Source organism: Oscarella lobularis, chromosome 1 (assembly GCF_947507565.1).
Source record: "Oscarella lobularis chromosome 1, ooOscLobu1.1, whole genome shotgun sequence".
In the NCBI taxonomy this organism is placed as follows: Eukaryota; Metazoa; Porifera; class Homoscleromorpha; order Homosclerophorida; family Oscarellidae; genus Oscarella; species Oscarella lobularis.
The window spans coordinates 6,075,462-6,089,063 of NC_089175.1; the positions used below are offsets into that span (position 1 = coordinate 6,075,462).

General features: G+C 46.8%; 4 protein-coding genes across 5 annotated transcripts in view; 1 reads left to right on the plus strand and 3 right to left on the minus strand.

Moving 5' to 3' along the window:
* LOC136195392 (uncharacterized) overlaps nt 1–3,117 on the minus strand; it is a 36,893-nt gene extending 33,776 nt beyond the window's left edge. Inside the window, exons 1-8 of the mRNA XM_065984712.1 lie at nt 2,836–3,117; nt 2,700–2,784; nt 2,562–2,649; nt 2,291–2,507; nt 1,922–2,236; nt 737–1,853; nt 279–683; nt 38–222 (exon numbers count right to left, since the gene is read on the minus strand). Of these exons, the coding sequence (XP_065840784.1) occupies nt 38–222; nt 279–683; nt 737–1,853; nt 1,922–2,236; nt 2,291–2,507; nt 2,562–2,649; nt 2,700–2,784; nt 2,836–2,923 (2,500 nt within the window). The 5' untranslated portion in view covers nt 2,924–3,117. The remainder of the gene's footprint in view (nt 1–37; nt 223–278; nt 684–736; nt 1,854–1,921; nt 2,237–2,290; nt 2,508–2,561; nt 2,650–2,699; nt 2,785–2,835) is intronic.
* Nucleotides 3,118–3,395: 278 nt separating this feature from the next.
* LOC136189661 (probable ATP-dependent RNA helicase ddx6) lies at nt 3,396–5,807 on the minus strand. The gene is made up of 9 exons (XM_065977687.1): nt 5,662–5,807; nt 5,532–5,604; nt 5,246–5,480; nt 5,037–5,180; nt 4,876–4,970; nt 4,690–4,812; nt 4,502–4,630; nt 4,244–4,424; nt 3,396–4,191 (listed from the first exon to the last, which is right to left on the minus strand). Exons 1-9 carry the CDS (start codon nt 5,691–5,693, stop codon nt 3,890–3,892), a joined length of 1,314 nt encoding a protein of 437 aa, XP_065833759.1. The 5' UTR covers nt 5,694–5,807; the 3' UTR covers nt 3,396–3,889.
* A 558-nt stretch (nt 5,808–6,365) lies between these two features.
* LOC136190529 (neuropeptide Y receptor type 1-like) lies at nt 6,366–7,545 on the plus strand. Its single transcript, XM_065978727.1, has one exon. The coding sequence runs from the start codon at nt 6,380–6,382 to the stop codon at nt 7,430–7,432; it is 1,053 nt and encodes a 350-aa protein (XP_065834799.1). The 5' UTR covers nt 6,366–6,379; the 3' UTR covers nt 7,433–7,545.
* A 2,444-nt stretch (nt 7,546–9,989) lies between these two features.
* On the minus strand, nt 9,990–13,228 carry LOC136199434 (PIH1 domain-containing protein 1-like). Of its 2 annotated transcripts, none has more exons than XM_065989628.1 (11): nt 13,027–13,204; nt 12,871–12,932; nt 12,755–12,824; nt 12,638–12,705; nt 12,465–12,582; nt 12,349–12,410; nt 12,217–12,298; nt 12,071–12,164; nt 11,953–12,018; nt 11,816–11,903; nt 9,990–11,755 (listed from the first exon to the last, which is right to left on the minus strand). In XM_065989628.1, the coding sequence occupies exons 2-11, from the start codon at nt 12,913–12,915 to the stop codon at nt 11,579–11,581; spliced, it is 870 nt and encodes a 289-aa protein (XP_065845700.1). In that variant the 5' UTR covers nt 12,916–12,932; nt 13,027–13,204; the 3' UTR covers nt 9,990–11,578. The 2 variants fall into 2 exon arrangements, with proteins under 2 accessions (XP_065845700.1, XP_065845699.1); XM_065989627.1 differs by having other exon boundaries at nt 9,992–11,755; nt 12,871–12,929; nt 13,027–13,228.
* Nucleotides 13,229–13,602: the final 374 nt, after the last annotated feature.

Below are 13,602 nucleotides of genomic sequence, written 5' to 3' on the forward strand. Positions count from 1 at the left end.
AATATTTATTATTATTAATTATTTATTTTTGTCTTACTTCCTGCGATTGGGCAGCGAGAGCCGGCCGGACAAGACTTGCATTGAGTTGCGCCGGCATCGCTGTACGTTCCAATAGGACATGCGCGCTCGCCTTCATTTCTCAACGGGCAAAAGTATCCGGCCCGACATTGCTCGCAATCCGGAGAACTCCCAAGAGAATAAAACCCATTTTCACAAGCAACCCTAAGAGAAAACAAAATCATTATATAAGGAAATAATTCTATTATTATCCCCCTTACGGTTCGACGTCAGATACTGGACATTCGTGACCAGCTGGACATGCGAAGCACGCCGATTGATTTCCCAACGAGTAGTATCCTTCAGAGCACGCAATTTCTGACCCGGTCACCGTAGGACACTCGAAACCGGCTCGACATTCCGTGCAACGCGTCGCCGCGGCCGCCGATATCGAGCCAGGAGCGCATGCAATCACGACGTCACTGTCTTTGTAAGGACACCGAAAACCGGCGGGACACTGCGTGCACGTCGTCGCTCGACCCGTGCTATAGTGCCCAGATTGGCACTCGGCGTTGCCCGAGCCGTCGGCGTGCGGGCACGCCATGCCAGCGGGACACGGCGTGCACGACGTTTGATTGGGCTGGTTAGCATACGTTCCCGGTTCGCAGTCAATAACAGTAGCAGATCTGGAAAAAATACATTATTGATTATAATTATTTATTGATTTTTTTCTTCTTACCTTGTGTCAGTGCAGTGTTTTCCCAACGGGCAAGCCGTGCACACTTGTTGTCTTCCCACTGAGTATGTTCCAGGTTGGCAGTGTACGACAGCTGTCGAGTCTTTTGATGATGGGCACGCCATCCCCGGCTGGCACTCGATGCACGCCGTCATGCCGGCGTCGCTGTAGTGGCCAGGATCGCACGGAGTGGGCGCTTCCGCGTTCGAGGCGCACGCCGATCCGGCGGGACATTCGGTGCAATTCGTCGCTCGGCCGAGACTATAGAAGCCGGGCGAACACTCGAAAGGCGGAGACGACGGCGAGACGCATTGAAATCCGGGAGGACAGTCAATACAGCTACTTTGATTTCCAAGAGAATATTGTCCTAAGGGACACTCTACTGGAGCCAAGGCGGGATTAGCGCAGCTAAATCCGCTGGGACAAGGTGCACATAGCCCCGCCCCCGCTGACGAATAGAACCCCGAGGAACACGCACTCGGACCGTCGTACGGAGACGGACACTGACTTCCCGCTGGACATTCCGTACAAATATGGTCGCCTAGGCGACTGTAATGTCCCGGATCGCAGGCTCGAGGTTCCTCGCTTGGAGTCGGACATTCGAATCCGGCCGGACACGCGAGACACGACGTCGCGCCGTAGCCGGAATGCGTTCCGGGAGGACATTGTTGCGGAAGGGATGCGGGGTCGGGGCAGAAGTATCCGGGAGTGCAGTTTCGGCATTGGAGATTGACGCCGCGTTCGATCCACGTGCCGTTTCCGCACGCGACGCCGACGCCGATGCGCGGATCGACGCACGTTTGCCCGGCGGGGCAGAGAACGCATAAGCCGCGCGACGGCCCGCTGAGCATTCCTTGGGGACAGAGACTGCAGTTGGAGGCGGCCCCGGGGGAGTGGTATCCTTCGGGGCACGGAATCGGTTCCACGGATGGATTGTAGCATTGGTGGCCCGCCGGGCAGGGAAGGCAGGCCGCGGCGCCTTCGCGACTGAACGTGCCTTGGTTGCACGACGTACAGGAGCCTTGTCCGAGGAGACTCGACGTTCCACGCGGGCAGAAAATCGACTCGTTGCGACGCTGGCAATCGTGACCGGCTTCACAAGAAACACAAGATTTCTGACCTAAATAAATTAAAGAATACCAATTATAATTTATTGATTGATTGATTAAATATTTTTTGAATTTTTACCTGTTGTATTTGTGTACTGTCCCTCTGGGCATCGTATCGGATCCTGATACGCCGTTGGACAGTGATATCCCGTCGGGCAATCGGCGCACTGTATCGATCCCGCGTACGAGTATCTTCCCTCCTGGCAGTCGATTGGCTGTCTCGTCGTCGCCGTCGGACAACGACGACCGGCGGGACATCGAGTGCAATTTCCCTGGCCCGTGAGCGAATAGGAGCCGGCTGGGCATTCCTTGGGATCGTTCGCTGGATCGGCGCAGTAGAATCCCGCTGGACAAATAGCGCACTCGGTCGATCCCGTCGTATTGGCATAAAAACCTTATATGGAACGCTGATCGATGCGTACGCCTCTCGCGAATCGATTTTTCTTACCGACGTCGCATGGGATTGGAAGGCTGAAGGTGACGGGACACCGATTTCCCTTGGGGCACGGTTCGCACGCGATCGATCCCGTCGTATTGACGGCGTATTCGCCCGTTTGGCATTCTTCCGGTTCGCTCGTGCCGTCGGTGGGACACGCGAAGCCCGACGGACACGCGGAGCACGCCGCGGAAGCCGGAAAACGAGCGAACGTGCCCGCAACGCATTTCTATCGAGTGCGCGCGCGCGATGAGAGAAAAAATGATAGAAATTCGTTAATTACCTGGCAAGCAAATGCGTTCGATTGGCCTGTTAGTGCGTTGAATGTGCCGTTCGGGCACGAACGAGGCGCTTGTGATCCACCGAAGCAACTTTGGAAAAAAAATTAGAACTAATGCAGAAAACACGGAAATTTACTCACTAAAATCCCACTCGACATTCGAGGCAGACTCCTCTGTCGTCGAAATATTGTCCCGTCGTACAATTCGAAGCCGTACATGAGTTAGCTAAAGAGAAGACGTCCCTGTCTAGCCCCGGGGGCGTGACAGGCTTCTCACCTTCCGCTCTCGTCGCCAGTAAACAAACGAGCCAAAATCCGAGCAACAGGCGCGAACCCCATGCGCCTGTAGCTTCTTTGGAACCCATTTGCACGGAGAAGTCCTTTCGAGAGAACGCTCTTCCTCGATTTCGCTTCTGCGCTCTCGGACTCTCGCGAGACGACGCCTCGTCTCTTCTACCGGCTCGATTCTGCTTCGAACAGGCGAAGCGATTGTTGGACAACAAAAGAGACTATCGAGACGAAGGCAAAATTTCCACCCGATCGACACGCGTTCGATTTGCTGATCCGGGCGCGTTTCGCACGTAGCGTGCGGTCTGTCGGCGCGTTGCGCCGCAACAGCTGGACATAATATTTGCGCGGGCTATTTTTGTCGCGGTGTGACTTCGCAACGCAAGCAAAGCCGACGCGCAGGGGACAAAAAGGAAGCCTTGATGGGGGCCGCTTGCGTTCGGATCGGCCGGCAAAGAGGGTTTACCTGCAAAAAATCATTAATTTTTTCTGTCACGTTACGTATGTGCGATGTGGACGTAGAAGATTGAACTGGAGTTCTGAACGAAAGAATTTTGTGGCAACTTTAGTATCCGGCTTTCAGCTTTCACAAACGAGCAAACACAGCGAACACAAAAAAGTCAGCGTCCAACACAAAAAGAAAAAAAGACCAGTCAACGATTCGAGCCCACATAAGCCGGGGCAAAACAGCGATTGCAGATAACACACGCAATCGCACAAAGAGAAAGAACACGACTGACACTTTCGCGAGAGAAGAAACAAGGGGGAAACACACACACCTAAGAAACTACACTATAGTAACAGAGGGAAGACGAAAGACGCGATCGTGCCAGCCAGCCCAGAAAAAACCGGACTCAAACAAAAAAAAGAGGGAGACTCAGTAGAAGATAAGCGAGGAAAAGATCGTGAAATAAGAGGCCATGCACAGCATACTGGAGGGGGTAGGGAGACTAGCCTCGTTGCGAGGCCACAACGAATCGTTTCACATACGTAAACACAGTAAAAAAAATATATATACAGACCCCCTTTCGTGGCGAACGCCTTCAAGCCTTTGCCTGGCTTGTGGGGGTCGCGGTGGCGCCGCCGCCGTCGTCGCCGCCGCCCATAGCAACGTAGAGCTTCTTATCGACGACTTTGGGCACGGGTCGAATCATCGTGCCGAGTTCGCGTTCGATTTGACAGAGAAGCTCCTTGTCTTTTTCCGTGACGAGACTGATGGCGAGACCGAGATGGCCGTAGCGGCCCGAGCGGCCGACGCGGTGGAGATACGTCTCGGCGTTGCGAGGAAAATCGAAGTTGATCACCACGTTGACCGCTTGAATGTCTATGCCTCTAGTAAAGAGATCTAGAAAAAAAAAGATTAATAAATAATATTTATTTATTTTTCTTCTTCTTGCCTGTGCACACTAAGTTTCTACAGTGGCCCGCTTTGAAGTCGTGGAAGACTCGGTTTCGGTGCTCCTGGCGCATTCGCGCGTGAATGAAGTAGCACGAGTAGCCGAGATCCGTGATCTTGCGAGCGAGAAGCTCAACCCGTTGGGTCGAATTACAGAAAATGATCGCCTGGTTGATTTGCAACTAAGAGGGGGGAGGTACAGGTATCATTTTAATTAAAGGGGATATCGGATCTAGTGATAATTAATTTATTTATTTACCTTCGCAACCAGGGTGTTGAGGCAGTGAATTTTCTGCCTTTCCTCAACAAAGGCGTAGAATTCGGTGATGCCTTTGAGAGTGAGTTCATCCATGAGATTGATCTCGTAGGGTCTTTGCAGGTATCTCTCCTACGAGGGAGGGAAACTGATGATGATGATGATGATGTACAATGTATGTAGACTCTTACAGTGAAATGTTGAACAGAAACAGGAAATGTCGCTGAGTAGCAAAGAATCTGCCTCGAAGACGGCAAATACGAGATAATCTTATCGATGGTGTGAGACTGATTCATAGACAATAGCTTATCAGCCTACATAGAAAAACCCCCATGAGACACAAAGACATATGAAGATTCTTTATGTAGTAGTAGTACCTCATCCATAACAAGAATACCACAATTGGTCATGTTGGCTACACCACGCTCGGTCAAATCCAAAACGCGACCCGGGGTAGCCACAACAACATGAACTAAAAAAATAGAATAAATTTTTTATTGATTATTTCTCTTATTGATTTTCTTTCTATCTTTCGTACCAACACGATCGAGTCTCATGATATCGTCCCTCAGACTCGTTCCACCCGTCGTCACCATCACCTGCACGCCCATGTGCTTGCTCAACTCCTTACTGATCTGCGACGTCTGGAGCGCCAACTCGCGCGTCGGAACCAATACCATAGCTAAAGAAAAAAAAAACGATTACGTTCAGTCCCCCCAAAGGGGGCCCCCCTCCCTCTATTCTAACCTTGAATGGAATCCTTATCGGTGTCGATTCGCTCGAGCAACGGTATGAGATAGGCGCCCGTTTTCCCCGTGCCGTTTTTCGCTCGCGCGAGAATGTCTTTTCCGGCGAGCGCGACGGGAATGCTCTCCTCTTGAACGGGAGACGGTTTTTCGAAGCCCTTTTCGAAGATGCCCATGAGGAGTTCGCGTTTGAGGCAGTAGTCTTCGAAGTCTTGGCCTTTCGTACGAGTTACGTCCTGGTTACGTCGGTTACGTCACTTTGGTGTGATTTTTCGGGGTTTTCTTACCTCCGTTTGAACGCGCGTATCGCGCGGCGGACGCTTGAGCTTTGCCTTCCAGTCGTCGGTCATTTCCGAGGGTCTAGGAGCACGGTAATTAGGAGGTGGGTGTGGGGGCGGTGGTTTTTTGACGGATTACTGCGCCGACGTCGTCGTTGCCGCCGTGGCCATGTCGTGTGCGCAATAAACGGGTTCAAAAGTCGCTTTCGAGGTCGTTGAATGAGCCGCTCGCAACGGGATGACTGCGATTCGCGACGATTCTCGTTCCAACTTTTAACTGTTGATTGCGCATGCGCCGCCTCAGCTGTTGGCGACTTTTTACCGAATTGTGATTTTTTCGTTCATGGACAGTAGTCTTCTAGCCTTTATACAACCTCTACTACTACTAGTAACTATCCAAAAGAATTTCATAACTTGCCTAAATTTACATACCTAGTCTTGTTGATGATGATCAAACGACAAGAAAATCGTCCCTGAAGTTTTCTATCTTTCAAATAGATCTTGAGTCTAGACATCTGTAAATATACAGTAGCTTGTTTTTGACAAAAACATTCTTTTGACTAGTGTGAGGTCGAAAAATTAGTTGAAATCGTTTACTCTTTTTCTAAAAAGCAAAACAAAATTATCGAGGAAGGATTTTATGAGAGACTGCCTCTCGGACAAAGCCTTGGACCTGGAGATGATATTGGCACCGAGTACCTTTTAGGATAGTCATAAAGTGAAGTCATACGGGTCATCTCTGAAATCGCCTTTTTTCCCCGAGTCCCTCGACCATGATCAGACAACACGGATGTTGTTGAAACCAATTCGCATCCACCATTGTTCTTCTAACGGGCGCACAGCTATAGTTAATACTTATGGCCGCTAACAACAGTTCAGTGTCTACCGCCGAAGTCATTTTGTTACACGCAGATGATGAGGTTCCTACCGATAGCTGGTGTCCCAGTTCTAACAACTTTAACACTTATTCCACGGAAACAAACAACGTTGACGGCGTTTGGATCTTTTGCACAATCGTCATTCTCGTTGGAAACATTTCTGTGTTGCTGTGGCGATGCACTCGTCAAAGCGATCAAAGGAACAGTGTTTCATCGATTCTGATTATCAATTTGGCAGCGTCGGACCTTTTGCTTGGAATTCAAATGCTTCTCTACCTGTTCCTCGTAGCATGGCCATGCTCCGTGTTTCACCACAAAGCAGTTGTAAATATCTTCTGCCACCTGTCGCTGTGGCTACAGACTGTTAGCGTTCTGATGTCCGCACTTCTTACTGTGACAATAGCCGTGTACTTCCTCGTTTCTTTGGGTTGTTTGCAGTGCTCGCGTAAGTGCATCGCAGCGATACTTGTATCAGAATGGATGCTGATTATTTGTGGATCCTCGGCTGTGCTCGTTACACCATCTCCGTTTGAGGATGATGTATATGATAATTTTGATTCTTTGCAGTGCCTTCCAGTGTTTATCGAAATTCTGTTATTCAACGGCCCTATTACATTTTTTCTGTTCATAGTAGCAATAATGTACATTGTCCTGCTGATAAAGATCAAGCAACAAGGACAGCGCCCTAGTGTTTCAACCCGCGTTGCGCAAATTCAGCTTATCTCCATTGCTTTCGCATCCTTCATTTGTTGGGGAATAAGCTTGCCAATATCAATTCTCTTGTCTAACGGAACTTATTATGACCAATATTGTATTGCAGCTGTGGCTATTAGCAACCCGCTGGTATTCACGCTACTGTCTCCGCCTTTCATCAAATCTGCGAAAAGGGTCTGGGAATGCTTGTGCTACAAATGCGGTCAATCAATTCCAGCGGAAGAAATTACTTCTGATGGAGAAGGCAGAGAGCCCTTTTTGACAAGAATAGCAAGTCAGACGAACTATTCATCATCTGAAAGCAGAATTGAAGTTTGAACTACTTCCGACTGTTCACCAACTCCCAGTTTAGTCAGTGAAAACGCTTCCATGCATGCAATCTTTACTTTGTGTGACCTTTATCATCCTAGATTTTTAGTTCGTAGTTTATTCCGTTGGCATAGTAATTTTTTGTCTTTCTAATAAAAACTGCGCACCTTAGGTACCTTGCCGTTTCTAATATAATGCGCCACGTATATTCAACTTGATGTGGATAAGATCGTGTTGTGTTTCACACGATGGAGCCCAGTCAATTTCATCTGAATATAGATTTGGAAAATTTCTAACACCAAATTGATTATACCACGCCCGGAAGTTAAAAAACCATACAAGTCGGCTTGCCTGAAACCGGCTTGCGAAGTATGACGTACTTAGGTTCAAGGGCGCTATACACATGAATGCTATTTTACCGTGACTGCAGTCAATAGTTTGACATTGCAAAGCCAAGGTGGGCCATGCAGAATTCCAGTGAACGCATGCGTTAGTATCCTTACTCTTATTATGCTAGATTTTATGCTAGATTAATCATGCTGCAGTTGTTCACCTAAACCAATTGTATTGGTGCTTGCAATAGAATGGGTGGAATTGATGCCCATTGTTGGATGCTGGAACCATTTTAAGGCCATGGATCCGTTTTATAAAATAGAATTGACCAAAGTATTCAATTCTGCATATTGCCTTTCAACGTTGTCTGTCTCGGACGTTCACAGCGTTGCTTTGTGCATTACATGTCTCTTGTTTGTAGCAGCAGTGGCGTACATAGGTTTGCTAGTGAAAACTAGACAACTAGCAAACCGTTACAAGGCTTCAATCACTGGTCTAGGAATTCGGCTTCTCGTCATTTCGTTTGTTTCTTTCACTTGCTGGGCTACATATTGGCCTCTTGCGCTCTCCAAGAACATGAATTTTTATTTCAACCAACTTTGTCTTGCAACGGTGGCTATTTGCAATCCGCTGGTGTTTACGCTCCTGTCTCGGCCTTTTTTCAAATATATTAAAAGCGTTTGGATTCGCGTTTCCTACAAATGCGGACGACCACATCGACTCAGCGAAATTTGCTCATCAGAAGAAGAGGAACGAGATCCGCTTCTGACAAGAGTGGCAAGTCAGACGAACTATTCATCGACTGAAAACAGAACTGACGTTTGAACTACAGTACTCGCTAGTTTTTTATCCATCCCCACTTATAGAATCAACCACTGTACCTGCATGTTCTAAGGTGCATAATCATATGAGCATTCATAGGGATGACTTCGTCTTAGAAGGGGAGACGGACATTCCTATCGCGTTTGACGCTGTAGTTGTCGAACCTTGGCCATCTGTAGGTTCTGAATAGGAGTGTGACGTCGCCTGCACAATGTTTGCCCTACACCGCTCTGTGAGAGCGCTTAGTGCAAAGAGCAACCGTTCACGGTCAACGTCGTCATGGCTATATCGTAAACGACGTCAAAAGTCGCTTCCGAATGAGTGTACACTTCAGATTGCGCATGCGCCTGCTTATTTTGAGCAGAGGAAACCTATTTTTTATTCATGAACAAGCTTATCAAATTATCAACGAGCGGGAGTGCTGTCACTGGGTACCACATACACCGCGAATCCTTTTTGTTCATTTATCTGCTGCGGCAATGCGTACACTAAAGATTGCGCATGCGTTTGAATTGGGGACTCACTTACGGACCCGAACCGACCATTTTCTTCGTACAGTCGATTGCAAGCTTCAAGTCATGGCTAACGTTACTGGTATGATACTGGCCTTGTTCCCAGACCATCCTACCAATGCCATTCCGTGTAACATAAATGGCAGCACATCTCACGTCGTCGACGTCAAACTACCCGCACTCGCCGGAACAGACGACTTTGACTACGTTTGGCTAATTTTCACAATCCTCGTTCTGGTTGGAAACAGTCTTGCCTTGCTGTGGCGATGTACACGACGACGCGATCAAAGAAACAGCAGTTTGTCAATTCTCGTGATCAATTTGGCAGCGGCAGATCTTCTGCTCGGCATTCAAATGCTTCTCTACATGTTCCTCACGGCATGGCCATGCTCCGCGCTTTACCACCCAGCAGTTGTGAGCGGCCTAAGCTACCTGTCGGCGTGTCTACAGATAACAAGCATCATGATGTCCTCAGCTATTATCATGACAACAACCTTTTACTTCATGATTTCTTGGGGTTGTCGCTGCTCGCCTAAATGGATTATAGGGATACTTGTAGTAGAATGGTTAGGGGTATCCAGTGCGGGATGCTGCTATGTGACGCTCGTTCAGGACGATGTTCGTGAAGCTTCCGGCGTTTCGCTGAATTCTGCATTGTGCCTTAAATGGGCGCTATTCTTTTGGGCTATCTGCAACGTTATCACAACTGCGCTGTTCATATTGGCGTTCGCTGTTATGATGACAGTCCTCAAACGACGGACTCCGGAAGACCGTCGGAATCGCAATGCAGGATGGCAGATTCGGTTCATGATAATGGCGTTTTTATCCTTTTTTTCTTTTGTCATAGACGGGCCGGGCGACATGTACATGGACATAAACATCTACTATGCTCAACTTTGGCTTGCTGCAAAGGCGTTGATCAATTCGCTCATATTCACAATAGCCTCTAAGGCTTTTTTCAAATCTGTTAAAAGAAATTGGATTATCTTACGCTACAAATGCGGACAACCGCTTCACGTTTTAGATATTCACTCAGAAGAAGGAGAAAGTCAAGATACGCTTATTCTAATAACGGCAACTGAAAATAGAATTGACGTCTGAATCACTTGCGACTTTTACCCAATTCAATTTGCTAGTTAATTAGTAAAACACTTGTGTTCAGTCCTTGTCAGTTGCGATTTTTTTGTTCTTTGTGTTAATCTTTCGTCTTCCTACTGAGCGTTGAAACGCCTGCAAATAAAAAGATGCAAGCACAGACTCTTTCTCTCTATCAGTCCTTTGATGGCGTCTAATATAAACATTCTAAATCAATTTCCTCTCAAGCAAATCATGCGTGGGAGACGGTGGGAGCCAATTGAAATAAATTCCAAGGAATATGGCCAACGCCACAATGCGTGCACAGCCTATCGCACGAATGGATCGGCTATTTATTGTGATGATAATCACACTTTCTACGATTTCAAACTTCCCTATCTCAGAGGAACAAACGATGTTGACTACGTTTGGCTCATATTTGCGCACTCTTAGTTCTCGTTGGAAACATTTCTGTGTTGGTGTGGCGATGTACTCGTCGAAGCGATCAAAGGAACAGCGTTCCATCGATTCTGATTATCAATTTGGCAACAGCAGACCTTCTACTAGGCATTCAAATGCTTCTCTACCTGTTCCTCATAGCGTGGCCGTGCTCTGTGTTTAGCCACGAGACTGTTGTAATTGTTTTCTGCGACGTGTCGGCTTGGCTACAGATGGTGAGCACGATGATGTCCTCAGTTACTACCACAACAATAGCCTTCTACTTCGTCATTTCTTTAACTTGCTCCTCACACTGCTCACGCAAATGCATTGTAGCGCTACTCCTATCGGAATGGATGCTGTTATCTTGTGTATCATGCAGTTTGGCCATTATTAACGCCAGCTCAATTGATCCTGATTTTGAGTCTATTCAGTGCCTTCCAGTTTCAGTCACGATGCTGTTCTATGGTGGCGTTATTGATTTTTTGCTGCTCATAGCAGTGATACTATACGTTGTCCTGCTAGTAAAGATAAAAAAACAAGGAAATCGTCCCAGTGCTTCAGCCACAGTTGCTCAAATTCAGCTTATTTTCATTGCCTTTGCATCCTTCCTCTGTTGGGGAATATCCATGGCATTATCTTCCTTGTTGCGGTGGCCTTACGGAACGTATTATGACCAATATGGTGTTGTAGCAATCCACTGGTATTCACGCTACTGTCTAAGCCTTTCATCAAATCTCTGAAAAGTGTCTGGCAATGCTTTCGTTACAACTGCGGTCACCCAACCCCATTTGACCAAATCTACTCATCAGAAGGAGGAAGAGATCCTCTTCTGACAAGAGTAGCAAGTCAGACAAACTATTCATCATCTGACAACAGAATTGACGTTTGAACTACTCGGCGACTTTTACCATCCCTAGTTTAGTAGAACACTTATGTGTTATTCTTACATTTATGGTAGTTATCATTTCATAGTTCATTGTGTTGGCATAGTCACTACCAACTTTTTCGTTTTCTTATTAAACTGAGCACCTACCTTACCGTTTCTAACATAATACGCCAAATCAATATCCAGATGGAATAGACTTGGCTCCAATGTGTCAAGCACAACGCGATCCTCACCCACATCAAGTTGAATATACTTAGATGATTTCTAAGCCCAAGATTAACACAAGTAGAATTAATTAACAGGTATGCATAGAGCGAAATATACCACGCCCGGTAGTTGAACTTCAAGAACCATAAAAGTCGGCTTGCCTGAAGCCGGCTCGCGAAATATGACGTACTTAGGTTCAGGAGCTCTACATATTATTAAATATCACGTGACTGCATTCAATGGTTTGATCTTACGAAGGTGGGCCAGAGTTGCCAGCCAAGGGAATTGCATTTGTTTGATGAGGAGATTCCTGATTCTCACTAGTTACACACGCCTTTGATATGTCTTCAAAATGGGCCCTCTTTCACCTACCTATCCATTTCCATAATGACGGGTTTGTAGCTCGTTCGAACTGTTTGTTCGCTGACGAACCCAAGACACTTTTTCCGTTTCAATTTACGTAAAGCTAGAAGAGAGAGATTACAGATAGGTTTGGGAAAGAAATCACTGTGCCATACTTCTATCTAAGGTCAGCTCATATTTCTGTTCTAGTCCATCCAGAATAACCGTCATAAAGAAAGAATGAAACACGTCGTCTTCCTGTAAGATTTGCTCTGTAAAAGTTTTGTCGTATCAAATAGCATATTTACCTCGGTCTTTTTTAGAAATTTGGGATTGACAACGACGTCGTAAGCCGTGCAAGATTTTCCACCTTCCATGGAACATCTAATCACGGTTTTGTTCGATTATTTATCATGCGTCTTACTTTTATCTAGTTCTGTGTGAGGAAGTCCAAAACTGATTGGCACGCGATATCTCATTGGATCTTCGGAGGAGATGATTTCAGCCAATTCGACTGCACTTATGTCTTTTGGAGCAGGCAACTAAAAGTAGACCAAATTATAGATAAAATTAAAAATCTGATTTGAAAAAAGGCACCTGATCTGATTTGCAAATATTTATAAAAATCTTTTCACCCTTTTGAGTTTGGCCTTTTAGACAATAGACTAAGAGATGAAATGCTCCCTTTGCCTTTCGAGTCTATTTTTTACTGACTTGGCTCTGGCAAAACGACTTGGGTAGTGATCTGAGGAGCAGGTTCCTCTTTCGGGGCCTCTTTTGCGTCCTACAGTAAAATTACAAAATCGATAATGCACCGAGAAGATTCTTACGTTGATTAGAAGCTTTTCTAGAACAGCCTGGTTCTCTGAATCCATGTTTTGGCAAAATACTACTGAATCGATTTAACGTGCGTTAATGCAGCAAAAGAAGAGCGTCAAATCAGAAACAGCAGTTCAAGTAATAGAACAACCATTTCCAAACCGTACCCGTTTGATTTATGTAGCTCTTCTCTCGTCTCGGCGTCAAACGCCGCGTCCGATGCGTGGAAAATCGCCTTTTTTCGTCTGCATGCGACGAGGGAATCCTTTCCGGCGACGTAATTGAATTCTCGGGCGACGAAGGCACGGGAAAATCCGAAATGCTACTCGACGTCGCAGCCCATACCCTAGAAAACCATAAATGCGTTTTCTACGTCGACACGGACGCGCGTTTCTCTCTGCCTCGATTCGCAACGATCCTCCGATCTCGCATCGAGCCAGGAAACGACGGGGAACGCACGTTAAAGGAGCTCCTGTCGCGATTCTATTACTTGCGTTGTCATTCGACTTTCCAATTGATATCATCACTTCAGAATATGAAATCTTTATTGACTTCGGTTCAAGATGCGGCGTGTTTGATGTTGGATTAGGATAGCGTCTCTGCTTTCTACTTGCGGGATCGTTGCCAAGGAGACAACGAAGCCAATCAGGAAAGCTTCGGTTACCGGTTAGCAAATTTGGCTCATCGCAATTGCTTTTGCTTCCTTCACTTGTTGGAGCATATACTGGCTGTTTGAATATTAC

What these genes read in the sequence shown, in the direction of transcription:
- LOC136190529 (XM_065978727.1), top strand. Translation starts at nt 6,380, where the DNA reads ATGGCCGCTAACAACAGTTCAGTGTCTACCGCCGAAGTCATTTTGTTA.
- LOC136189661 (XM_065977687.1), bottom strand. Translation starts at nt 5,693, where the DNA reads ATGGCCACGGCGGCAACGACGACGTCGGCGCA. An exon ending in GTATTCTTGTTATGGATGAG is followed by an intron (nt 4,813 to 4,875) that starts GTACTACTACTA and finishes TTTTCTATGTAG; the next exon opens with GCTGATAAGCTATTGTCTAT. An exon ending in TCAACACCCTGGTTGCGAAG is followed by an intron (nt 4,425 to 4,501) that starts GTAAATAAATAA and finishes CCCCCCTCTTAG; the next exon opens with TTGCAAATCAACCAGGCGAT.
- LOC136199434 (XM_065989628.1), bottom strand. Translation starts at nt 12,915, where the DNA reads ATGGATTCAGAGAACCAGGCTGTTCTAGAAAAGCTTCTAATCAAC. An exon ending in AGTCGTTTTGCCAGAGCCAA is followed by an intron (nt 12,706 to 12,754) that starts GTCAGTAAAAAA and finishes TTCATCTCTTAG; the next exon opens with TCTATTGTCTAAAAGGCCAA. An exon ending in GTCATTATGGAAATGGATAG is followed by an intron (nt 12,019 to 12,070) that starts GTAGGTGAAAGA and finishes GTGTGTAACTAG; the next exon opens with TGAGAATCAGGAATCTCCTC.